Source organism: Canis lupus, chromosome 24 (assembly GCF_003254725.2).
Source record: "Canis lupus dingo isolate Sandy chromosome 24, ASM325472v2, whole genome shotgun sequence".
In the NCBI taxonomy this organism is placed as follows: domain Eukaryota; kingdom Metazoa; phylum Chordata; class Mammalia; order Carnivora; family Canidae; genus Canis; species Canis lupus.
In genome coordinates, this window is record NC_064266.1 from 30,708,790 (window position 1) to 30,735,416 (window position 26,627).

Below are 26,627 nucleotides of genomic sequence, written 5' to 3' on the forward strand. Positions count from 1 at the left end.
TCTGACTTCGAGGCAAGTATCTTTTCCCTGAGACCCTATCCTCACTGCTTTTATTTCTTTACCAAAGTAAAACTGAGTGCTTTATCTAATTGGAAACCTCAGGATTTAGGAGCTTCCTCACACCTGGAAATTTCCATGATGTAATCCTCATTGCTTCTTGTCCCAAGCAATCCCTTCGAGCACACATGTGACCTGCTTCCATCCATCCACACTCCCATCAGTGATGTGTCAGGACTGGAACACGAGAGGGGGTGGAGCTACCGTGCTTAGCTGTCCCAAGCAGGTGAGATGGAACAGCAGGGGAGGGCAGGGGGCAAAAAGCCAAGAAACACAGAGAAACCAAGGCTTCTGTGTGACTTGTTCCAGGAAGATTGGTGGAAAGGGAGGTTGGAGGGGATGGTTTTCTTCATTTTACTTTTTAGCATTTTCTAGACTTTCTGCCTCAAACATTGCTTTTATATTTGAAAAGAATAAAGTAAATAGTATTTTTGAAAAAGATGCAGCATTGAGGGGCAGCCATAATCCTCTCCCATTTCAGAAACTCAGCAATAGAACCAGACAAGAATAATGCAAGGGAACTGAAGGGAGAAAATCATTAGGGCTGAAAGTGCCCACCACCTGCCTCATGCCCAGATACATTTTTGCAAGAGATGGCACCACTTGCTCAAACTCTGATCTGATCTGGGGAAAAGTTGGCTGGATGCAGAGAAAGGCCTCAGAAGACATGAGTGCACCAAAAACAGCTCATTTTTCTCCTCCTCTCTGGGCAGGGCCCCTTCATTCCTGGAAAGAGACTGATGAGGTTCTGGCTGGGTATTTTCTACCCTGATTTACTTAGAACCTCAGACATTTTGATCTAAGTTAACAGCGACTAAATATCACTACGGGCTAAGTGTTCTACATTCCTCCTTCATTAATTCCTTACAAAAATCTGTAAGGAGTGGAGGCACACTCATTACCTCCATTGTGCACAGGAGAAAGCTGAAGCTCAGAGGAGTGAGCTGCCTGCCCAGGCCTGCACAGCTTGCAAGTGGCAAAGCTGGGATTTGTATGCAGGGCATCTGGTGTCTGGGCTTGGCCTAAAGATACTAAGTGTTGCTCTAATGTGGGGTAACTACTCCCCGCCCCTCACCTCCTCCAGCACACTTATTCCCAAATATGGAAGAGGGTAGTTAATGAGTGTGGCCAAGATCTACCTATGTGCCACCAATTTCTTAGCTGGGAACCAAAGAAAAAAAAAAAAAAAAAAGCAAAGACAGGGATGGAGGAAAGGATATTGTGTAGGGGGAAATAAGCAAAGATATAGACTTTTCCTCAGATCTCCCAATGCTTTGAACAGTCAAGAAATTTGGGAGATGGAAGACACCAAGAACAATGCCAGCACGTGAACTCTACAGACCATTAGCCAAGAGGCAAGTGGACAAGAAACGTGCTAAGAAAGAAAATAAACCTCAAAAGAATTATGGGAAACAAACAAAGCCACTTACAGGTTTCAAAACGGAACAAGAAGTGAACAGCAGAATCAACACCGCAGAAAAGCACTGACCCGGGGGAACAGTCTTAAGAAAATAATCCAGATCACCAAAAAAGCACAGATGAAAGCACAGAAGGGAGGCAAATCGATGAAGAAAACAGCGATCAGAGGACGACGTACCAGGTAAGTAACCGGTACTCCTGAGGATGGGAGCTCAGGGAATGAACACGAATCCTATCCCAAGACACATCAGCTCACATGCCTGCATTAAAACGAGACTGAAATCTTCAGATGGAAATGGCCTCCCATCCTTGTGACAAAATTTACGAAAACCACAATAACTGAGGTATGCGTTTTATTTCACAAAAATATTCTATGTAAAGGATTGGGAAGTATATAAAAATCCATGCTCCTAACTCTGAGAAACGAACTAGGGGTGGTGGAAGGGGAGGAGGACGGGGGGTTGGGGGTGAGTGGGAGGGGGGCACCTGACGGGATGAGCACTGGGTGTTGTTCTGTATGTTGGCAAATTGAACACCAATAAAAAAATAAATTTATTATTAAAAAAAAATCCAGGCAGGAAAAAAAATACTGTGCTGGTAAATAAGTAAACAAACCAATGTGGCATAAAACGTCTTGTCTGTAACTGCTCCCAAAGCCCCAGCAACCTTTCCCTCCTGGATGTGGCTGGTGCCCCAGTGGTCATAGCTGAGCTCCCAGGAGGCTAGATACTTGGGAGAGGCTGGGATGGGAGCTAGGGAAAAGATGGGACAAGGAAATGATAATAAAACAAATGCATGCAAACACCCAATATGTGCAGCCTCCAGCCCTGGTTCAAGTCTCTGAGCTTTGGTTTCCTTACATCTATCATGGATAGCATAGTGGTGCCTGCTTATGAAGTTCTCATGATGCAGAAATGACAATGTGTAGGAAATACTCAGCACATGACAGCATATTCTGGTGTGAGCTGAGCTCTCCTAAACTAACCACGAAATCAACCATGAAAAGTGGGTAAGGATAATAGCCTCCCAAAATGTCCGTATGCTAAATCCCTGGAACCTGGGAACATGTCACCTTCCATGGCGAAAGGGACTTTAAAGATGTTAGCTTCGGGATCTGGAGGTGTGGCGATGATCCTGGATCACACAGGTGGGCACAATGTAATCACAACGCACCTTGTATAAGAAACCGGGAGGAGAGTCAGAGTCATAGACGGGACATGCGTTCACAGAAGCAGAGGTCAAAGTAACTAATGGCTTGAAGGTGGAAGGAGAGGCCAGAACCAAAGAATGCAGACAGCTTCCAGAAGCTGCAAAAGGTAAGACAGTGAATTCTCCACTACACCCTCTAGAAGGAACACAGCCTGGCCAACACCTGGATCTAGCCCTGTCAGACTCCTTTCTGACCTCTGATCACCACCACCACAAGGTACTAAGTTTGTGTGGGTTTATTATTATTATTATTATTATTATTTTTAAGTTTGTGTTGTTTTAAGCCACTGTGTCTAATTTATTGCATTGGCAATAAGAAACCAACACAAACAGCAAAGAGCTGATTACGTGCAAAGCATTCATTTTTTATATTTAGCTTAAATTTTATTTTGATGTGACCTCCAGCATTACTTTCTTAATAATGTCACATTCCAGCAGGACCAGAGAGGAGAAAGTGCATCCCCCTGAACAATTCAAATTTTTCCCTTTAGTTTCTGAACCACCAGGCTTTCTCCCATTGAAGGAAAGGAAATTGCAGGTTGTCTTATAAAATCTCTGGAAAATAGGCCTTTTAATAATCACACTTGTCATATTGGGAGCAGGCAACAGCAGGACAGGAATGGGCAGCAGAGCCCAGAGCCATGATAGGAAATGGAACTGTGATGGACCCCGGCAAGGACAAATGAAGGTGAAGTTCAGGGAGATGAGCCCAGACGGAAGGGCAAGTAGGGGCTGAAAGTCAAAGCAAATGAGCAGCAAGCCAGGAACTGAGATCAGGAGGGATTCTAGAAGACCAGGCATGGTGACAGGCTCAGAGACCAGAACACCGTGACAACATGGAGAAGGGATTTAAGCAGAAGGCATGTGTCGGCAGCACAGGTTTCCACCGTGGTCTCGGCCCTAGACACAGGCAGAAAAGAACATACAAGGCGAGAAAACAAGGGGGAGGTTTCATCAAGCAGGAATAGACTCAAGAAATCCAGGCTCACAGGCAACTGAGCAGGTTTGAAGGGGTACAGGGAGGGGTGGAGCAGGCAGGGGGGGCCAAGAGCCTGAAACGGACCTCAACCCAGAGACAAGGTACAAGAGGAAATCCTCCCAACCAAGACACCAGGTGCCACACAAATGCACAGGGATGCAAATGGCTAGGCTGCTAGGAAAGGGGAGTAGGACAGCAAAGAGAAGCCAAAGTCCTGAGACAAGCCACGGATGATGCATATGGAAGCCTGGGGAAGAATCTGTCAGAAACCCCCATGTCGCCACTCCTGCATGCTGAAAATTCTCCTTTGGTGCCTATGAAATTTTCCACATGTAAGTATATCCTTCTTCTGAAATTTCAACTATACCTCCTTTCTTCTCTCAGATTTGCATCTATTATTCTAAAATGGAATCATCTTCTGGCCCCTGTGTCTGTGGCAAATTGGATAAATTTCCCAGTGGGCACTGATAGAACCGGGGTTCCCAGAAGCAGAGTCTGAGACATGGTGACCTACTGAGTGCCCTCCAGAGAAAGAGAGTGAAAGACGGTGAGGGAAGGAGCCGAGGAAGGATGTCGTCAAAACCTGGTCCAGCTTCAGCCTGATTCCACCTCGGGAGCTCAAAGTATACCAGAGTGGATCCCAGCTTGACGCAAGGAGCCAGCACTGGTAGGGAAAGAAGACTATTCTCCTTTGCCCCTAGGCAGTTCTCTGGGCAAGGGGGAGCTGTGAGCTTTTGGCAGCCAATCATGCACTGTGGAAGGGTTGGGGGCACTGGCTCAGAAAGGACACCTCCGGGACACCAATGGGATCTCTCCTACTCACACTTTCCTATCTCCTTCTCCTCTTATGGTACATTCATAATACACGTGGTCTCCTAAAGTTCCGTGAGCCACTGCCTTGAGATTTGTGGGTAGTCTGCTCCTGAACCTATGTTCAAAAAGGCGGGAAGGGGGGACCAGGCTGGGAACGGGACTCTACTAACACTACTTGAGTACCCTTGCAATCACATGCTGCTTCTCCCAGAAGTCACATATCTCTCATGAATAAAAAGTTCCATAACTAAGTGGGTTTGAGAAATATTTTGCTCAACCTAACAAAATTTGTCTCAGTATTTAAGTAAAAGTCACATTAACATTTGTGAGTACATAGTCTGTTAGGCACTGCATTAACTGGCTTCCATAACAGAATTCACTTCATCCTTTAAAAATCTCTATGAAAGTGCTTATCTGAAGGTGGTTCTTGGACCATCAGCATTACCTGGAAACCTGTTGGAAATGTAAATTTTAAAGAGAATCCCAGGCCTATATCCATCTGTAGATACTATTTATTGGGCTGGGCAATCTGTGTTTTTCCCCTTTCTTATTCTATTATTAACAACATTGGAAATGTCCTCATTATTCAACACAACATAAAATAAGAGAGTACGGGATGTGGAAGGTATAATTTCTGCCCAGAGGAATTTACAGGAAGAGTTAAAATTCCAACAAAACAGCAAAAAGGAAAAAGTATAAAGTTGAGTATTGAAATAGCATGTTTCGTGGAGGACAAGAAGGTCAGCATTGAGAGAGCTATGCTCTTAGATGGATCCAGAACACTGGTTTTCAAAGTGTGGTCTGCAAAGCCACTATAGGAGCATCCCCTGGGAACCTGTCAGAAATGCAAATTCTCTAGCCCCACCCTAAACCTATGAAATGGGGAACATGATGGGTGGGGACAGCCCAGTTTTAACAAACCCTCCAGGTGCTTCTCATGCATGATAAAGTGAGAGAAGCCCTATTATTACTTCTATTTTACAAATGAGGAAACTGAGGCAGAAATCAATCAAGCAATATGCCTTCTCAACCTTCTCATGCCTTCTCAATGGTACTTTTCAACGGACTGTGCATGCAAATCCCCTGGGGCTCTCATTAAAAAGCCAGATTCTGACTCAGTGAGTCTGAACCAACCACATGGGCTGTAGTAAGTGTCATATGACTTTGCTAAGTGACTGAGTTAGCACTTCGACCCAGGTAGTCTGATTCCAGATAAGGAGGCCTTATAATCCCAGGGACCAACTGCCATCCCTATGTGATAATGCATGGTTACACCAGGACTCTGTGAGGGGAGGGTAGAATGTGCCCTGTTCCAGAAACTTACTTTGCTTCTTCAAAGAATACCAACTGCCATCTTGCAGGAAGTGATGGCCCCAGAGAAAACATTTTGGGAAATTTTGTGACAGAAGCCAGATGCCTAGCTTTCTGGAAACCTCAGTGGTCTCAAAGTCAGAAATATCTACATAAAGACGCACTGCCCAAGCATTTTCCCACATTCTTGGCTAACAGATTCGCTGAGGACATTATTAAGCAATGGCATACCTGACATGCTACTAGGTTCAGGTGAGGTTTTCTTAATCCAACTTCATAAGTCTAAAGCAGGGGCTCTCAAGAGTTAGCAGGCATTGGAATCACCTGGAGGGTGATTCAGCAGGTCAGGAGTAAGGCCAGATAGTCTGCATTTTTTAAAAGATACTATTTATTTATTCATCAGAGAAGAGAGAGAGAGAGAGAGGAGAGAGGCAGAGACATAGGCAGGTTCCCTGTGAGGAGCCTGATGTGGGACTCGATCCCAGGATGCCAGTATCACGACCTGAGCTGAAGGCAGATGCTCAACCACTGAGCCACCCAGGCACCCTAGACAATCTGCATTCCTAACAAGTTCCCAAGTGATGCTCATACTGCTTATTTTGTCCTAGGTCTCCAAGATATGAAGGTTATCACTGCCTTAAGTCCCTCAATATTTGAAAGAGCCAAACCATACCACAGAACACATGAATGGAAACATTCCTTAAATCCAGGCCACTTCCTGTCGCTGAACAATTGGTCACTGCACCAAAGATGCCCAGCCACTGCTGTGCCATTCAAAGCCAGCTCATGCTCTACTGGCAAACCAGAGTCCAGAACACTGGCTCACTGGGCCCACTGGAGAAAGGTTATCTGTTTTCTTTGCCCAGAGGTTTTGCCTGCTTGCCAAGCTCTAAGCCCAGGAGGATGCATCTGCCCAGAAGGTGAACCTTTATCCAATTCATCCATCCAGGGGTATACACGTGTTCTAAATTGAACGAAAGCACAGTAAAAGCCTAAGCAGTGGTCCTGCTTAATCCCATTTTATACTCATGACTCTTTCATCATGGCAACCGCTTCCTCTGAAATCTATCGTTTTTCTTTTTCCTCTTTCATCGGCTTGTCTCTCATTTAAAACAACTCAAATTCCATCTTTCCTTAGCTGCCTTTTTTTTTTTTTTAACATCATTTGAGAGTCACACTCTTTGCAAGAACAGGGGCTGCAAAAAACCCACACTTTAGTATTTCTGACCCTGGCACACATGTATCCTTCTACCCTCAAGCAAGACTTACCTTCAGGAACTACCTAGACAGGAAACCAGAGAAGCACTGGATGCCACAGAGTCTGCGGTTTTCACACTACTCTATTATAGCCATGGAGGCATCTCTAATGGCCTCATCATTTTGCAATTCCCCCTCCCCTCTGCTCCTATGTCATGGCATTATTCCCTTCACAAAGAGATAAGACATAGCCTGAAAAAATGGCTGTCATTATTTCAGAGAGAGCATGCAGACCTGTAATTGATTTGTGATTGGTGAAAGTGGAAATGGTACTGTCTTTAATAAAAGGGAACAGGTATACAATAGACATGATGCCTGTTCCACAGGAGATGCTCTAATACAGGGTCCTGGAAGCCTTCTCTCCTGGCAGGCTAGAAAATATTTAGGTGAAATTCTCACAATTCATTTGCAAATGAATATTCTTTTCACTTCTAGTCCTACTGCTTCAAAGGCATGACATTTGGAAACTCACTAAAATCTGACTCATTGATTTTCTTAGGACCATATTTGTACCTCTCTGGCAGTCTCTAAAGAATAGCTTTTGATTATTTTTTATTAAAAGTTAAAAGAAATAGAAGTGGACATAAATCATTTCTGATTAGCTGTACTGAAGTCTTCCCAAGGGCCCCCTGTGCGCATGGCGGACTACTCATTTGGGGCTGACGTCTGGGTTCAGAGCTCCTGCAGAGTCTGCAGATTTGGGAGGGTCCTGGATTAAGCCCCAGAAGGAATGAGAAGCCCTGAGCAAAGAGGATGAGCAGGTGGTGAAGAGCGAGCACACATGCCGCCTCCCTGTGTGGCACTATATCCCTTTGACTACTGCCAGTCCCCTCTCTGAAAGCCTATTCAAAGGCCACTTCCTCCAAGGGTGCTTCTCAGATACTCATAGAGATCCTCCCGACTCTACCCAGCAGACCCTTCTCTTTCCCTGGTAGCCTGGTCACATTTGTGCTCAAATATCTGATTCTGTGTTACTCAATGTCTGTCTCTGCTGTCAGACAGTAAGCCCCCCGAGGACATGACGCAGGTGCACCTTGCTCACCACTCTCTCGCCAGCTCCCATGTGCTGGGGGCCGGGAGGAGCAGAGATCAAATTTTGAAGTGCATACACTGAGGACAGGCTGAGGGAAGACCCCCAGGAAAGGGTTTAGGAAGTGAAGGAGGAAACAATAAGTGTGTGAAGGGAAATTTCCAGGTCCGAGTTGGCTAGGATCCTCAGAGCTGTGCTGTACAGGATGAGAAAGGAGAGGCTTGTGCGTCAGGTACCGAGGAATTGAAGAGAATGCAACCTTCTGTGGATCCAAAGCCCAGCTAGATTTCCATCCCCTGGGGTGGCCCTAAAGGAGCTGTTTTTGATCTAAGGTAACTAAGGTGAAAATGAAAGACAAAGTATGTGGAGATGGTGCCAAGGTCACTGAATTCCAGACTCGCTAAGCTTTATGGTTTATAAATTATGTCGATAAAACTAACAATAAAAAGTGAGGGATTCCTAAGCACTGTGTTCCCCAGCCATGATGCAGACCCACTGTATGCAAACCTGGCCCAGAGCCAGCCCCACATCATTCTCACTGGACTTGGCTGGGAGCGGGGACTTCGGAGAACAGCAACTGTCACAAACATGAAGGGCATGTTGCCTGCTACATTATGACCAACGACCTTTGTTTCTGACCCACGAGTCTCATATCTTCTGCCAGCATCTATGACACTGTGTGGCTAACTGCAAATAAGGTAAACTCTCAGACCTTTCATGGTTGTCAGTAGATGATTTCACAGAACCAAGAGGGCAGGAAGATCTCCAAAGCAGGCCAGTCAGCATCGTCAAACACCAAAAAAAGTCAAGTATGAGGAAGCATCTCCATCACCATCATCACCATCAGCTCCAGCAACAAGAAAAAGCACTGGTGACCTTCACAAGGGCCAGCGTAGACATCAGATTTAGGAAATGTGGCCAAGAAGGGGAGAAGTAAGAAGGCAACTGGACGGGAGCAATTTGAAAAAAAAAAAAAATTAAAAAAAAATTCAGGGGTATTTTTTGTTGATTTTTCTTTGTAAATCTGAGAAACACATACCTCTAAGTATCTACTACACTGCAAATTAAAGGTGTATAAATGTGTGCTAAATAAATAAATGTTTGTTTGTTTGTTTGTTTTTAACAGGAAGCCTCCAGTAGGGAAGGAAAGGCTGACATGGTGACGTAAGCATCAGGTCTACAAGGTGACCGTGGCAGGATGCTCAGGACTGAAGAATGTGACACAGATGTTCCAATCCTGCCTCCACTGCTCAGGACCTATAGGAACGTGGCCTGTGGGACTCACTGACCCACCTCAAAGACTTAGTCTCATATACAAACAGGGCTATCAACAGCAACTCCCTAAAAGCCTGGCTATGAGAATTAAACCCATCCTATGTGTAACCAAGCCACAAACGTCAGCTGTTATCATTCATTTACCACCACTGTTTAGTTGTGGTGTGGCGACTAGGTTTTCCACAGCAGTCCCACATGGAAGGGACACCAGGTACAGATGTGGGCAGGAGGTGGAGGAGCTGGGTCCAGCACATTCACAGCCCCGAATCAGCAGCAGCCCTTCAGGGAGCAGAGAAACAGGTTTACCGGAAAAATCGGCTGCAGAAAGGACTGACATGTCTGCTTATCTCGTCAGCCCTGGTGTGACTGCTGTCGAGCTGATGCACTCACAGGGCAAGAGCCTTTTCCTGCCAGATTAGGGTCTGCTCCCGGCCCAGTGCCTGTGATTTGTCTAAACACATATGCTGTCCCTACTGAGATCTGTGCCAAGCGTTTGGACTCACGGCCTCATTTCTGTAACTCGTCAAATGTTATTTGTTGTACAAACCCATGGTGAAGCAAATGCTTTGTAGGGAGGCCTGGAAATAAGCTCTGTGGTGGGGCTGACGGGGCCTGCTCCAGAGCCCTGAAAAGTTTACACACGGAGACCCACAGGCCACAGTCTTCCATAAAGACCAGGTGACACATACGGAATACATATCTCTAACCCCCCTCTTGGGTGAACAGCATCTGGTGGTGATGGTGTGAGGGCAAGCTGAGGGTGATTTTATCCTCCATGGGGCTGCTGCTTCTAATTCTGCTGTGGCTGGTGTTTTTTTCTGTTTATCTTAGTTACCTATATTCATTTCAAAGTATTTGGGTGAAACAGCAAAGGTGAAGATACAAAGCGTAGATAATCTATCACAATCAATGACTCAGAGTCCTGATATGTGTCTTATAGTGTTAATGTATCTATGTATATAGCTAGGTATACATTTGTGCACATAAATATGCATTCATGTTTATTTTTGATAAAAAAAAATACACCGGACACATTGTTTTATAACCTGCTCTTTCCACTTAAACACATACAGTGAAAATGGCATCATATATACTTCTATAACCTGGTATTTAATGACTCTAATTCCAGCACTTACTTCATCAGTTCCTTCTGGACATTCAGCGTGTTTTCAGGTTTTGTCCTTTTGACATACTTGCAGATAAATGGTTTCTTTCTCTGGTTATTTTCTTAGGTAAACTCCCAAAAGTAAAATTATTTGTTGGAAGAATATGTACATTTAAGATTTCTATCTACTGCCAAACCCCTTCCAGAAAAGATGTTCTCATACACACTTTTCCACTGTGCCATACTGATAATTGGTCAGCACACTTCTACCTAGCTGTACCCTGAACATTGTTTTTTGTTTTTTAAAGGGCTTCCCAAACTGTAGGCTGCTTTGACTATTCGACGGGCATTCCGCTCAGAATGCACAACATCTATTTGCTTTTAAAAATGCTTAAAAATTAGAAGTTTGTATCGCTCATGCCACTGTATCACATAAGAAATTACCAAGTTATGAATGAGGCCCTTCACCATAGGCCACGGCATTATACTCTTCGCCTCAAGGAGAGATCGCCCTCAAACAAGATGAGCTCATTTATAACGTTTATTGGCCTCTATCAGCCTTTTCCCTAAAGGACTAGCATTGTTCTAGGCTCAGGGATGCACATTTTTGCATAGATTCTATCCACTGATTCTTAGGTAGAGCTTCTTGCTAATTCCACGAAAGCCAGCACCAGCAGCTGAGGATTTCTAAAGAGCATATAAAGTTTCCAGGAGAGAGTAAAACAGGCATATGGGCTGGACTTTCTTTTTAACTTATTAATTTATGATCAGAAAGCACTTAAGGATAAGCAAGCTCTGGAGTCCCATTCTACAGAAAGGAAGACAGGCATTCTCTCCAACAAAGACAACAAGGATTATCCTCAAACTAGAAGTCCACCAACTACTCCCCAGACATTGCCAGAAAGAAGGAGCACTGACATACTATTCTAGAAACAAAATCACTGGCTTTATTTCCCTGACTTAAGAGTGGTGGATAAAAATGTTTCCATCTTTGGTGACTTACAGTGATTCCTCAGTGTGTCTTGGTAGCTACAGAAGGAGACAGCACTGTTGAAAGGTAGCCTCTTGGCCACAATATACCTGTTTCACTTACTTTGGAAATTCTCAGACTGAGTCACAAAAGCCCGGATATATGGAACAGAACCTTTGGCCCATCTGTACGCTGCTTCTCCGGGCGCTGGAACAGATCCAAAGCAGCATCTCATGAGAAATTCATTACTCCCTTAGGCTGTCTCAGATCAGGATGCAGTGGTCTCCTGAGTGTCAGGCAGGTGTCATGACAGGTGCCTCATATTTTGTGCAAAGACGTTAACTTACTTCCAACTACACTGCTGAATATAAGCCTGGACTTACCTAGCCAAGTAGGCATTTGCCAGAGAGCACAGTGTAAACCATCTACCTCCCAACAGTTCCTGAAATATAGATGAGAGAGGCGATATTTCTGGTAGTTTCCTTAAAGGAATAGCTATTGAAACTATTCACTCACCTGTTACATTTAAAGTGTCCCAAGATGGAAACAGATTAGCAGAGAACTGGGGACTTTTGTCATATTGCATTACCCAACCCCATCCCCTCCCCTCCTTGACCACCTCTCCACACTGCTTTTGCACAGAGCATCATTATGGGAAACAAGCCTATGAAACTCACTTGTGTGCCCTCAATAAGACTTTGGTGGAGAGCGCTGTTCCTTACATTACACGCTATTTTCTTTATGAGGACGCCTGGGAACAATTCCTGTCTGGCTTCTGTGCGAACAAGTTAGAATTTTCCCGAGAAATTGGTTTGTGTTTATCTTGTGGACACTCTGAACTGTGTATCTGACAAGCTTCCTTTATTCTGTTGGCGGCTGTGGTGCAGTGGACTCTGCCTGTGACCCACAAGTTAGCCACAGATGTGGAGGGATGCAGTTTTAACATTATGGCCAGCTCCACAGTGGCTTTTTTTTTTTTACTCCTATATCCGTTTGCCTCACTTTTAACTTATGCTATCTTGTCAGGCTTTATGTCCCATTGTAAGGTACCTGAAAAATGTTCTGTGAAATAAGATTTGGTTTATATTGAAAAGTACATAAATAAGTAAGATGCAGAAGAGACCCACACTGTGTGTATCTACCTATTTTCTCCAATACTTCCATTATGTTCTAAATCCTTCCACTGATAAACCCAAGGTTCAGGACATGCAACTCAGAAATGTAGCAAGAGTGATCATAAAATAATTGGAAAAGCTAAATAAAGGTGTTGAAAATATTGTGATTATTCCTTCTCAGTCTCATGACCCAACTGAGGTGATGCCACTGAAATGACAAAACTCCTAGAGAGCCTGATGCACACACATGAACACGAATTACAACTGAAAGATTAATTAACACTAACTACTTGAGTGACACATGGTAGTTTATCGTGATTCCTGTGGTCTGCAGGCAGCCTGGGGAAGCAAGAGGGTCAGGCACTACTCTTCTTTTCCTTCCATTGCACTTGGGACACCTGGGTGGCTCAGCAGTTAAGCGTCTGTCTTGGGCTCAGGGCATGATCCTGGAGTCCCGGGATCGAGTCCCACATTGGGCTCCCCACATGGAGCCTGCTTCTCCCTCTGCCTGTGTCTCTGCCCCTCTCTCTCTGTGTCTCTCATGAATAAATAAATTTTTTAAAAAACCTCATTCTACCGCACTGCTGAGGAGCAAGGAAGAACTATCAGCCCCCAGAGGTGCTCTCCCTCCTAGGGATTTCCTAACTGTAGGAAATGGTTTCAAATGCAAGAAGAGAAGTGATACCATGGACTTCTACCCAAGTGTACAGAGATGGCTGGGCATGGGTTGGGGACCAATATCCGAACTATGTCAGCCAGAAGAGATGATAAACTTTCAATAAATGAAGGTGGAGGTCACTGGAGTTAGCTTCTTCCAACGAATATTCATGTTTTGTTGAAGCTCAAGCAATGCTCTCCAAAAAGCCTTTCTACATCTCAAATGTTCTGTCTACACTTGTCCACCATGGTAGCCACTAGACACACGTGGCTACTGTGCACTTGAAATGTGTGATCTAAGTTCTGAATTTTATTTTAATTAATTTAAATGTAAATAGCCATCCTAAGTTTAACAGGGTTGCAGGATACAAGATCAATATGTGAAAGTCAATTTTATTCCTATACACTAGCAGTAAAAGTCAGAAATTGAGATTTTTATCCACCAAAAATATCAGATATCTAAGAATAAGTCGGAGAAAAAAAAATGTGTCAGACCTATCACACTGCAAATTACAGTGAGTGCTGAGTGAAATCACCATAGATGTTAAATGAATGAAGAAATATACCATGTTCATACTCAAAAAAGTCATTATTGCTAAGATGTCAGTTCTCTCCAAAAGTGATTTATAGATTCAATGCAATCAATCCCCATCAAAATCCCAACAGGCTTTTTTGTGCAGAGGTTGACAAAGTGATTCTAAAAGTCATATGGAAATGCAAAAGACCTAGAACAGCCATAATCACTGTGAAAAGGAACAACTACTGGAAGACTAACAATACCTGATTTCAAAACTTATGATAAAGCTCACAGTGACCAAGTCAGTGTGATGGCGGGTATAAAGACAGACAAAGAGATCAATGGAACAGAATAAAGAACCCAGGAATAGTCCCATACATCTGTGGGCAAAAGCAGCACAGCAGAGAAAGAATGCTCTTCAACTACCAATGCTGGAACAACTGAGATATCCAAATGCATACAAAAAAGAAATAAGAACTTTGATGCATACCTCACACCATATGCAAAATTAACTGAAAATGGATCATAGACCTAAAATGTAAAAGCTATAAAATTATAAAATTTCTAGAAAAAAAACAAGAAAAAAATCACTGTGGCCCTGAGTCAGGCAAAGATTTCTTAGAAATGATGCCAGGACAAGATCCAAAAAAGAAAAAGATGTTAAATTTAATTTCATCCTAATTTAAAAATTGCTCCCCCAATGCCACACTTTAGAGAATGAAAAGACAAACCACAGGTAGACAGAAAATCTTTGCAAAGCATGTATCTGACAAAGGATTTATATCCAGAACATGTAAGGAACTATCAAAATGCAGTAACAAAGGAAACAACCCAACAATAAATGAGCAAGATAATTTAAACAGACATGGCACCAAAGATGACACACAAATATCAGCAAACTAGCACAGAGAAGCGTTCAACTTCACTGTTCATGAGGGAAAGGAAAACGAGAATCACAAGGAGATACCACCACACACCTGTTCAAATGGCTAAAACTACAAAGACAGACCATACCAAGTGTTGGCAGGGATGTTGATAAGAAACTCCAACTCCCATCCACTGCTTATGGGAATGTAAAATGGTACAACCATACAGGAAAACAGCTCAGAGGTTCTTTAAAAGTTCTGCATCTGCCATATGACCCAGCCATTCCACTCCTAGGCATTTGTCCAAGGGAAATGAAGGCACCTGCCCATATGTCCGCTTGAGTCCACACATGTTCATAGCAACTTTTTAAATAACCCATAACTTAATAACCCATATGTCCATCAATGGATGAGAGTATAAAGAAATTGTGGTACCTCCATACAATGGAATATTATTCAACAAAGAAAAAACTTTAAAATAAAGTGTATTTACACACATCATAGAGAGATCTCAAAATAATTATGTTGAGCAAAAAAAAAAGAATACAAACTATGTGATTTCATTCATATAAAATTCTAGAACATGCAAGTTAATACACAGTTGACCCTTTGACAACATGGGGGTTAGAACAGCAACCCCCACTGCACAGTCAAAAAATCCACGTATGACTTTGTCTCCCCCTATAAACTAAATGACTAAAAGTCTACATTGACCAGAAGCTTTCCTGATAACATAAACTGTCAATAATTATATGCTTTGTATGTTCTATGTATTATATGCTATATTCTTACACTGAAATTCAAGAAAACCATAAGGAAGTGAAAATACGTTTACTGTACTGTATTTAATGGGAAAAAAAATCTATGTATAAGCAACCCTACCCAGTTCAAACCCATGCAAGGGTCAACTGTTCAGTGACAGAACACAGATCAGCGACCACCTGGAGACAAATGGGAGTAGAAAGGGCAGAAAGAAGGGATTACAAATGGGAACAGGGAAACTTCACAGGATGATGGATATGTCTAGTCCCTTGACTGATGAGCTTCACAAACATACACACGTGAAAGTGTATCAAATTACATATTTTAACTATTGTATCTCAATTAAACCTCGATGAATTTGTGTAAAATAAAATATAAAACCAAAACACGGTCAGTAGCCACCTGTGGCTACTCACTGCACAGTTCAACCCTCTGCGCTGTCCTCACATTTGGTATTTCTACCTTAGTATCCATGGGAAGCTCTCTGATGCTGTAACAACTGATATCTAACTCTGTGTCCCATCCTTTCCCCCCACCTCCACTGAAAGAGATCCTCTCTTATCTTGCTTTTGAAAGGAAGGCCGATGAGCAGACCTAAGAACGGAACACATTCAAACTCAGAACATCTTCCTGGCTGACTTCCCTGAGAGACCCTTTCAGCCAGAGAAGAGGTGGCTTTGCTGGTTGAGTGAAATATTCTGCTGAAGGGTGATTTTACCAGACTTTACCAGAGTGCTGTGGAAGGCACACTGCACGTCAGACAGGAATCTGGTGGACCACTGGGGAGCTAAGGTCCCTCCAGAGAAGATCTGATGATTCTACATACTCAGAATCTAAAGTATTGAGTTTGCCTTAGCCCTGGGAGACTGGCCTTCAGAGACAAAGTTTGTGAGAAGGGCAGCTTGGAAAGGGCATAGCTGCAGATTCTAGTTCTGGCACTTTCATGTTTGTGGTCATAGTTTCTCCATCTGTACAACAAGTATATCCCGATGCCTACGAAACAGAATCAGAGTTAAGATCTAACAAGATCATGGACACAGAGTGTCATCCAAGGAGCAGAGGGACATCAGAACTATCCCATCCCCTTGCCTACACCAAGCCCTTCATCCCAGCACACCTTTTCTTCCCTTACCATGGGATGGTGTGAGCAGGGGGCCAGCTTACCTGGAGCCAAAGTTTGTCATGCTGGGACCACTTCCCACCAGCTATGCACTGAAATGTGGCATTCTGCCCCACGTTCACCTCGACGTTTTGCAGCCGCAGAAAGTGAGGTGCTTTTCCTAGGAGAGAAACCAAACAGCACCTGAGTCCTGAATTCAACAGCCTGCAGCACTTCCCCGTGGTGATGGCGGCTCAGGAGGAGCACTGGGCAGAGTGGACCCTGTACCTGGAAAGCGGCCCAGCACAGCGAAGAGCTACTGCTGCTTGATCACTTACTACGAGCCAGCTCCTGTTGGTTCTAAGAGTTTTACAGGATCACCTCCTTTAAACCCCACCATATCCGCGAAATGGGTAACATCCCCATTTCACATATCAGAAAATGAAGGCTCTGAGGGCTTACAAAGTTCGGCACAGTTAGATAGCCCGAAGGTGAGGGTGCCAAGACATGAATTCAGGTCTCTCGGAGTCTCAAAATCCCTATTATTAGCTTCTGGGCAGTACGGGCATGTTTGGAAGGAAAAGTTGAAGGTGAGGCATGGGGAGGATTCATCACTGAGAAGTCCTCCCTCCAGCCTTAGTGAGCAAAAAGAGGAAAGCGTAAGCAAAGCACCTTGGAGCCTGAGACCCACATGTCCGGCCTTGGTGATGATGCTGAGGAGGAAAATGATAAGGAGGGAAGAACAAAGGAGGGAGGAAAGGTGGAGGAGAAAACTCTTGGCTGTCATTCACATAGGACTCGCTGCGTCATCAGTGCCATGTGCAGCGTCCACACAGGGTAACTCACTGAACCCAATGTGGCTGGTAGTAGAATCATGTCTGTCTTAAAGCGAGTGAACTGATGCACACAGAACTCAGGACATTCGGAGCCTACACTCTGGAGGGGAGCAGGGGGTGGGGGGAAGCATTTGTGCTGAGGACTTGGCATAACAGGAAAATGGATTTTCTAATGAAACTCACAGGGTCTGTGAGCGATCAATCCCAGAATTAAACAGTTTTATGTAGGGTAAGGGGTTCATCTTTTTGTTTGTGGAGTCAGGTTCTTGCTTGTCTGAGCTCTCCAAAGATAAGTGGGCTAATAATGAATGTCTAGAAGTATGAATTTCTTCACTGAGGCATAAAAGTGCCCAGGGTCCCCTAGCACATCAGCCTCACAATGGGACCAAGTAACAGTTGTTAAGAGGATCAAGAAGGTCCAACAATGGCCTCTGGCCGTCTTCTCAGAGAGAGTCAAATACCCAGAGAGACAACTAATAGCAATAATGTCACTTATCTAAAGCTCGTGCAATGCCAGGCACTGTGATAAATGCTTTACATGTTTTATCTAATATAACTTCGTAACGTTCCTGTAAAGCAGACAATATTACTATTCCCCTTTTAGAAAGGCAGAGACCAGGACTCAATAAGTTTAATTTTCCCAAAGCTACATGGAATTAGTAAGGGACAGAAACAGAACTCAGTCCAAATTTTTGCCCAATAATCAACATTTAACTACTACATTCTCCGGCCTCCGGGGTGGGTAAGGGGAGATCAACGGTGTCAACTGGAACCCCAGGATCAAGGGAAAGGGCTTGCAGGCCAGGCTGTGCTAACTCTAGGCTCCTCTCATGGCTCCCAAATATTTAATGACAAGTGATCCCCTTTGCCCCATGGCCTTCGCACTTCCAACCACCTGCTCTACCAACCCGTGTCACCACACATGGAGCTCAGCACAAGTCAAACCCCTCGGTGTGATGAGTCACACTTGCTGTGTGAAAACACAGACCTCCTTCTCAGGTTTTTAAACAAAGGACAACAGCTCAGAGACCCCCTTGTGCTACCTTCAGGACCCCACTGCTAATGTAGCATCAAGAATTAAAGGCCCAGGGAGGATCTCTCCTCATGGGCTTCTCCAAACTGAAGATTCTAGCATCTAGTCAACCTGATAAATGTCATGCTGCTCTGATTGTCTGAAATTGTTTCCTTTTTGCTTCCCCGTGTAATTTTGCAAGGTTATTTCTGGAACTATCAGTTCAAATCAAGTCTTAAAGGAAGACTAAGAGTAAACCCTGTAAGCCCATTTATGCCACAGGTTTAAACAGGAAGGAACATCCACTCCACTCCTGGTGGGAGGACAGGCACAGCTCCAATGTCGGGAGGCTCTGTGCTGGGTTTCATAAAGGGGCAACCGTCCTCACCCTTGGGAAGAAGTGGGCAAACGGTTTAACCTCTGGGACTTTTGCAATTAGAAATGGATCTTCTCTGGATCTATGTCCCCTGCTTACTTCTGACTTCTGGCTTCTCAGCAGCAGACCTTTTGTCTGGATTCTTTCATTTTCAATCCCTCTTCCTCCTTTCTAGGTTCAGTGGTAGAGAACACAGAGGCTTAATGGCCCCTAGTGTTACTATTCTGGTGAAATATGGGTGGTTTACAGCAGCGAGGTTGAACCCATGCACCCAGAGGAGCCAGTTGCATAAATGAATAAAGTGGCTCAGTTGTAAAAAAAACAACATACCACCTCCTTGCCCCATCATACACCTTCCCACTTTTGAAAGAGACTTGGGTCAAATAAAGATTTCTCTATGAGAACAACAACATTGCACATGTGGTAACAATTGGTCTCCGACACCAGCCTCAGCAGTGACGAAGCAATAAGGAATAGTGGGGCCTATGGAGAAATGGATAAAGACCCCATGACTCTCTCCACCCGAAAGGGGGCGGCAGTTACTCAAATCCAACAGATGAAGGCCCCTCCACAGTACTTTGCTCAGGGCAGCCACTTGTCCAATTTTTCAAATTCGGACACACCGAGACATATCAAGGAAGAAACCTGGTTTTATGTGAAATATCTCATTCTAAATTGACTAAATTCCATTAAAACACTATGTAGACTTACCAAAACACATCTGCAGGCACATTCTGCAGACATGTGAGGTCTCTGTTAGATAGGTCCTATATGCAAGTCATCTAGAACAATTCCCACTGGCCAGTCCTGCTGGTCTGGCCCCATCAATCCAGTGAGGCCCCCAACCCCTCCAGGCAGAATGCTGTGGGCTATATGACTGCTCGCCCTAGGTCAAAGTTCCTGGCACAAGAACTGATCTAGATCACCCTCCTCCTGTTGAGCGGTATCTCCTCATGCCCGTATTCTTGTGTCTGCTCTCTGAGCCCTGGCCTCATCCCCGCCTCACACCAGAAGTCTCTCTTTGGGGAGATCCTCCTTATGGTGAGGACCCATTCAAGCCACTTCTCCAAACTCCTAGCCTCTCTGACCCTCCCTCTTCACTTCCCTCCCCCACAACATACATACTCCAGTCCACTTCTGAGCACTGTGCTCTCTCAACTGCTACTTTCCTCCAGCATCCACAGCTCTGGGAAAGAGTTGATCCCCCCATCAGCAACTTGCCAACCTATAGCCAAACACAGTTGACCCTAGGGCCCAGCCCAGCCTCCAGCTTGTGATTTATTTTTTTTTTTTCAGCTTGTGATTCTAAACATTCCACCTTCACTCCCCACTGAGACTCAACACTCACAAAGTGGGATCCCACTGAATGGGGTTAGCAGAAAACGAGCTGTGTATTTGGGGCCAAATGCCTTGATGTTGATGACATTTAAAGTCCTGTCTGTTGGCCAACACGCACATGAGAAAATGCTCTGCATCACTTGCCATCAGGGAAATACACATCAAAACCACGATGAGATACCACCTCACACCAGTGAGAATGGGGAAAATTAACAAAGCAGGAAACCACAAATGTTGGAGAGGATGCGGAGAAAAGGGAACCCTCTCACACTGTTGGTGGGAATGTGAACTGGTGCAGCCACTCTGGAAAACTATGTGGAGGTTCCTCAAAGAGTTAAAAATAGACCTGCCCTACGACCCAGCAATTGCACTGCTGGGGATTTACCCCAAAGATACAGATGCAGTGAAATGCCGGGATACCCACACCCCAATGTTTATAGCAGCAATGTCCACAATAGCCAAACTGTGGAAGGAGCCTTGGTGTCCATCAAAAGATGAGTGGATAAAGAAGATGTGGTTTATGTATACAATGGAATATTCCTCAGCCATTAGAAATGACAAATACCCACCATTTGCTTCAATGTGGATGGAACTGGAGGGTATTATGCTGAGTGAAATAAGTCAATCGGAGAAGGACAAACATTATATGGTCTCATTCATTTGGGGAATATAAATACTAGTGAAAGGGAATAGAAGGGAAGGGAGAAGAAATGGGCAGGAAATACCTGAAAGGGAGACAGAACATAAAGACTCCTAACTCTGGGAAACGAACTAGGGGTGGTAGAAGGGGAGGAGGGCGGGGGGGTGGGGGTGAATGGGTGACGGGCACTGAGGGCAGCACTTGACGGGATGAGCACTGGGTGTTATTCTGTATGTTGGCAAATTGAACACCATTAAAAAATAAATTTATTATTAAAAAAAAAGAAAGTACAGCAAAATGATAAGAAAATAAAGTCCTGTCTGTGCCGCATCTGAAGACATATTACTGTGCCCTTTATTTCACTCTTTAAACCTGACAGTGTTCAGTAGGAAGCCGCAAGATTGAGGAGAAAGCACAGTACATACATTAGAAACATGTTGCGGACACACCGTGGGCTCAGTGACACGGCCCTGCAAGGTTGTGATGAGGGGAAAAAAAAAAAAAAAAGTTTAAGAAATTCCAAAAGTCCACTTGGGAGCTAGAAACTTGGAGACCAGCTGGGAAATCGTGCTGACATTCATTGTGTGTGGTTGTTGCTGCTGTGGTGGCCCTGCTAATAGTTAACACCGAGAAATGACAGCAGAGGGTGGCTATGACGAAGATACTTCTAGAGTAACATAAAAATGTTAGATGGGCTATAAACTATAGATGAGAGGCGTCGGTTTTTAAGAGAAAATAATTTCCTTTGAGTATTATGCCTGTCTGTCGGTGTTTTGGAAGCTGCAAGGCAATCATTCAAAGTCATAATTTCGGCTCAAATCGATCGAGAATACAATTGTGAATCAGGTGCTCACCAACCACCCCAACCAGGAACTTTTGGAATATTTAGTGGAATCGCTTATTGATAAATGCTGACCTGATGTTAATAGAAAAAATGTTTTGGAGGACAGAAATAGAGAATTACAAAGCCTGAGGAGAATGTGTATTTCTCAATATAGTTAATTTTTTTTTGGCAACCATGAGTGAAATCATAAATGCATTCATACGAAGGCTTTGGAGGGGGAGAAAGCACTGTCAGTCAGTCCAAAGGACACTTCAGAAGCCACTAGAAGTAAGCATGACTCACGATCTCATGAGCAGCCCCCAGGATACATGCACCACCCCAGCCTGTGCCAGCCAGGTGCTTAAGCCAGAAACCCAAGAGTGTACCATTTTTGATGCCTCTGTCTCCCCAGTTAACTCACCAAATAGGACCAGCTGACTCTACCTCCTAAATGTATCTCTGATCTGGCCATCTCTCTGTGCTCTGTCTCTTAATAGCACTACTGACCATCTGTTATGGGCTAAATTCTGTCTCCCTTCTCTGCACACCCCCCCCCCCACCAGACTCATATATTGAAGCCCTACTGCTCAACACCTCAGAGCATTTGGAATTAGGGCTTTCAGAATGGACCTTGATCCAATCTATCTGGTGTCCCGAAAACAAGAGAAAATTTGGACATACAGAGATATATCAAGGAGCATGTGTACACAGAAGAAAGCCCATTTGAGGACACAGCAAGAAGGCAGCCACCTGCAAGCAAAGGACAGAGACCTCAGGAAAAACCAACCCTGCCATCTTCATCCCAGACTTCCACCTACAGAACCGTGGGCAAATCAATTTCTGCTATGTAAGCATCCCCCCAGCCTGAAGCATTCTGTATGGCAGCTTTAGCAAACTAATTTACCCTCTGTTATAGATTGTATAATTACGTGATTGTTTCATTTCCAGTGTCTTCTATCTCAATGGAAGCCCATGAGGGAAGAGAATGAATGGGTCTTACTTCCATAAACCCAGAAAAGTGCCTGCCTTGGAGTACATGCTCAGTAAACACATGCTGAAGGATGAGTATATGTCTCTCCACCAGCCTGATCCAGCCACCATCACCTACCTCTTTTCCATGACTCTAGAACTTTCTTCCTGATAGATCCCCTGGCTTCTCTATTCCCCTTCAACTTGCTCTCTGCAGAGCAGCCAAAGTGATCTTCTAATATTTAAATGAGATCAAATCAATCCCTAGGACAAATCCCTCCAGTGGTGTCTTCTTGCGCCTCGATTAAAACCTAACCTCATCATGACACTCAGAACCTTCCATGGCCTGGCCTCAGCCTCCTTCCTTGACTTTTGCTCAGACCCTTTTCCCTTGGGCCCCCTACACTCTGGCTCAGGCAACATCTGCAGACTCCCACTGCAGGGCCTCTGCACCTGCCACTTCCTCTGCCTGGCATATCCCCTTCCCTAGGTCACGACACAGGGAACTTAGGTGTCAGCTCAGACACATCCCCTGCCCATTCTACCTATGGCACCCTCCCCCACCGCAGCCACTCCCATCTATTCTCTTCATAGCCCTATTACTCTCTGAAATTATACTTGTTACTACTTGATATTACTTATTTAGTGACTTTCTTCCCTCTGCCACTCAGCTAAGTTAACACTGTGGAGATGAGGATCTAACCAACTGGATCATTTAAGTATCCCCTATGTCCAGGGCAAGTTCCTGACAAATAGCTAATGCTCAATAATTGACTTATGGAAAGAAAGTAGGAGTAAAGCACTGGAGTGGTTGTGGACTGAGCACCAAACTGAAGAAGGCACTGCTCAACTCACACGACTCAGGAGCAGTGCGTGGATAGACCCCTGAGAACTATATGCACCACCAATATTTGTACATACTGGGGAATGGAGTTTTTCCAACTCCAGCCACTATCATGGGGTCCTCACACTTTGATTTCTGGGAAGTTTAAGCTCAAGCTGCCTAAGCATCAAGACTAACCTCCGTACTGTGCTCCCATTACACAGGAACACAGCCAGTGTCACATCCTTTTGAGCTATATCCCATGGCCCATTTGCTGGCTAACTGCCTTTCAGCAATTCCATAACCATGCAGTGCACACTCCTCAGCAGGAGGAATGTAAGGATGTCAGGAGAATTCTAAATTCAGGAGCAGCCCCGGGGTGGGATGGATTCCAAGGAGGAGACATGAAACTTTAGAGTGGTAAGGCATCCAAACACCCCCCAGAGAACCCTTTCCCATACAGACTTCTCAGAGAGAAGGAAGCATTTGGCTTTAATGGCAAACCATGGATGGTGCTTGGAGTTAAGGTGGAGCTGAGGCTGGATCACGTTGGATCACGTTGGGCCTCGTGACAGAGGTAGAAATTCCCACTCTGAGTAGAGACATCTGGGATCTCAGACAAGAGAGCCAGGGCAGATTCTCCTGCCAAGAGCCAAAAGTCACCTACTAGAAAAGCCAAAGGTAAACCACAAGCATAGGATAAGAAGCAGGGATGCAGCAGAGGTGAGCATCCCCAACGAGCATCCCCTGTGTGCAGGGCTTGAGAAAACTGAACCCTGTCTCAGAGACTACCTCAAAACTGGGAGCGGGACAGAGCTGAGTGTGTGCAGTTAAGTGGACCTCAGGGAGGTCCAATCCATCCTGATGCAGCTGTCCAGTCTGAGGTCAAAGATCATTCTTTAATGGGCAGTTGATGCTGATTCCCAGAAGGCCAGGGAGGGAATGGCTTCATCTGGGTGAGGAGGATTAACTGCATTTCTACTATATAAACACTGCATGGCCAGGGGGTTTCTGCGACCCTCTTCACCCTGTCCATGATTGCATGGACAGACCCACCTAAGGAAATCCCAAAGACCCAGAGGGCAGGAACCTTAGGCCACAGTGATGAAGAATCTAGTAGGATCTCAGCACTCCTGAGAGGCTGGCTGGTTTTAGGGGAAGGAGTGCTCCCTCACATAGACACAAAACACAATTATCCCAAACACTGCCTTGCCAAAACCCCTTGGAACTTGTCCCAAATTCCTCCAGAGAGGTGCTCTAAGCAATGAGTCAAACAATGGCACTCTAGTGCCAGGGAACGAAGTGGTGTTTAAGGGTCTAACCAATTCAGTGTAGGAGAAGTAGAAAGTGTCATTTCAATTAAAGCAACATGGATGGGGCTGGCACAAGAAGAGCTCCAACATGAAAGGACCAAAAGGCCTAAAACAACAAGGGGCATGGCCCTTGTGGAGGAAATAGCCAACTGCACCATAGCCAATAGTGTGGCTCATGGCTACAAGGAGGGAGAAGAGAGAGGCGTCCCCTAGGAGTTACCTGGAAACAGCTGCTGCCAATGGGAATCTCCAACATGCAATTCAGACAGACTAATGGGGCTGGCACCCTAGCCCTCCTAAGGGCTGCTACAATCTCTATGCATATCCCTTTGACTCAGTCACCACCACCCCCAACTAAATGTCACTAGACATGATGCCATTCAACTCCCCTCTGGGATTTCGTGACACTGGGAGCCACAGGTTCTTACATGAACACATTCTGATATCTCAGACTAAACACAGCAGAGAGGGACAGAACTCCAAGGGGGCAACTGATGGACATGGAGGAGCAGAAGGTCTTTGAGAACTCTTGACACCATACCGAATGTACTACCCACGGTGAGAAATCTCTCCTGACGCCTACAGAGAGCTGATGGGTGTACTTAAAATTACTTTTAAAGAATTAATAGCTTTGGGGTACTTTTCCCTGTGAGTGAACAGTGTGCTAATTTGCTCAGTGGTCTAGTATTGTTCTTTTTTTAAGACAATTGCACGAGATTCTATCCGAAGCCCTCTAATTCTTCCACTTCAGTGGTCTGAATCCCACTAATAAACAATCAGGACTTGAGACTCCCTTAATGACAGGGAGAGATTCAAACGAAGATGTTTTGCCACTCTGCAAATTCCTGTAGGTGCTGGCCTGTTGAACAGGCCAGGGAAATTACGAATTTATTCAGGACTGATTGCATTGAGTATGTAAGCATTTTTGAAGGAATAAAAAGGAGAGAGAACCAGAGATGGTGGTGAGCTGAATGAATAGGCAGGGGGTGGAAGGGAGGGGGACCGTGGGCTCCAAGCTCCCCAGTCTCGTATGGAGCGAGGCTGCATGAGGAGGAGGGAACAGACTTACTGCATGGATGAGCAAGGACCCGGACCTCGTCCACAGCGATGTAGCCAGGATGACCCTTCAAAGAGACGGATTCAAATATCACCTGCAACACACAGGGTGGGAGTCAATTTTGCAGAAGTGGTTGTAGGCATCGTAGGAAGCTTGCCCAGCCCCCAAACCCTCTGTTTCAGCTTCCCACAAGAACCTCCCAAAGAGGCCTTTTATTAGTCTAGTTAGCTACCCTAGCAATGGACTTGGATTTTCAAAACAAGGTAAAAAAAGGGGAGGGGGGCACATTCTAATGACCAGCAAAAGAAAAGCCAGCCACATGGAACATTTCTAATGGATTTCAGAAATAATGCCTGAATGCAGAAAAACCACCCAAACATGGCCTGCAACCCCAATCTGCACCTTTTTCGTTACTGTTTCAAATGAAGCACAGAGAACTACTTCCTAATATCCCACCTAGGAAGGTGGACAGAGGACCTTACCTTGGAAGCTACCATAAGCCAAAGAGGGTTTACCCTGATTTGATTCTATACCCCACAGGAATACATTCCACCTGAATTTCTTTTTTCAATTTTAATTACAATATAGTCAACATACAGGGTTATAATAGTTTCAGGTGTACAACAGCATGATTCAACACTTTCAAATAACACCCAGTGCTCATCACAACAGGTGCACTCCTCAATCCTCAACCCCTCTTTGTCCCACACACTCTCTCCTCCTCCCCCCTCCCCTCTGGTAACCACCAGTTTGTTGCCTGTAGTTAAGAGCCTGGTTCTTGGTTGTCTCTCACCCCATCTGAATTTCTTAATAACACCTCTCGAAGATAAGCCCCATGCATAACTTTGGTATCCAGGGATCCACAGGCAACAATTCTTGGAGTTCTCCATTCTGACTCTCATCCAAATTGTGTATTTCACTAGAACTTTTAAAACTCCCTTAATATATTTCTTTGTCACCCATTGTCTAACTTTGCCTAGGGGATATATAGCCATCTAA

The 26,627-nt window shown here is 44.7% G+C and overlaps 1 protein-coding gene and 1 long non-coding RNA gene across 15 annotated transcripts in view; one reads left to right on the top strand and one right to left on the bottom strand.

The window, feature by feature from the left end:
- The window catches only part of PTPRT (protein tyrosine phosphatase receptor type T), a 1,044,320-nt gene that overhangs the window by 671,779 nt on the left and 345,914 nt on the right, over positions 1-26,627 (bottom strand). For all 13 annotated transcript variants that reach the window (XM_035705859.2, XM_049100205.1, XM_049100203.1 and 10 more), the window contains exons 4-5: positions 25,641-25,722; positions 16,507-16,622 (exon numbers count right to left, since the gene is read on the bottom strand). In XM_035705859.2, coding sequence (XP_035561752.2) covers positions 16,507-16,622; positions 25,641-25,722 — 198 coding nt within the window. The remainder of the gene's footprint in view (positions 1-16,506; positions 16,623-25,640; positions 25,723-26,627) is intronic.
- Positions 1,376-10,153, top strand: LOC118352232 (uncharacterized). Of its 2 annotated transcripts, none has more exons than XR_004809049.2 (3): positions 1,376-1,820; positions 4,049-4,331; positions 9,202-10,153. It is a non-coding gene; the product is annotated as an uncharacterized LOC118352232 (long non-coding RNA). The 2 variants fall into 2 exon arrangements; XR_007405422.1 differs by having other exon boundaries at positions 1,376-1,657.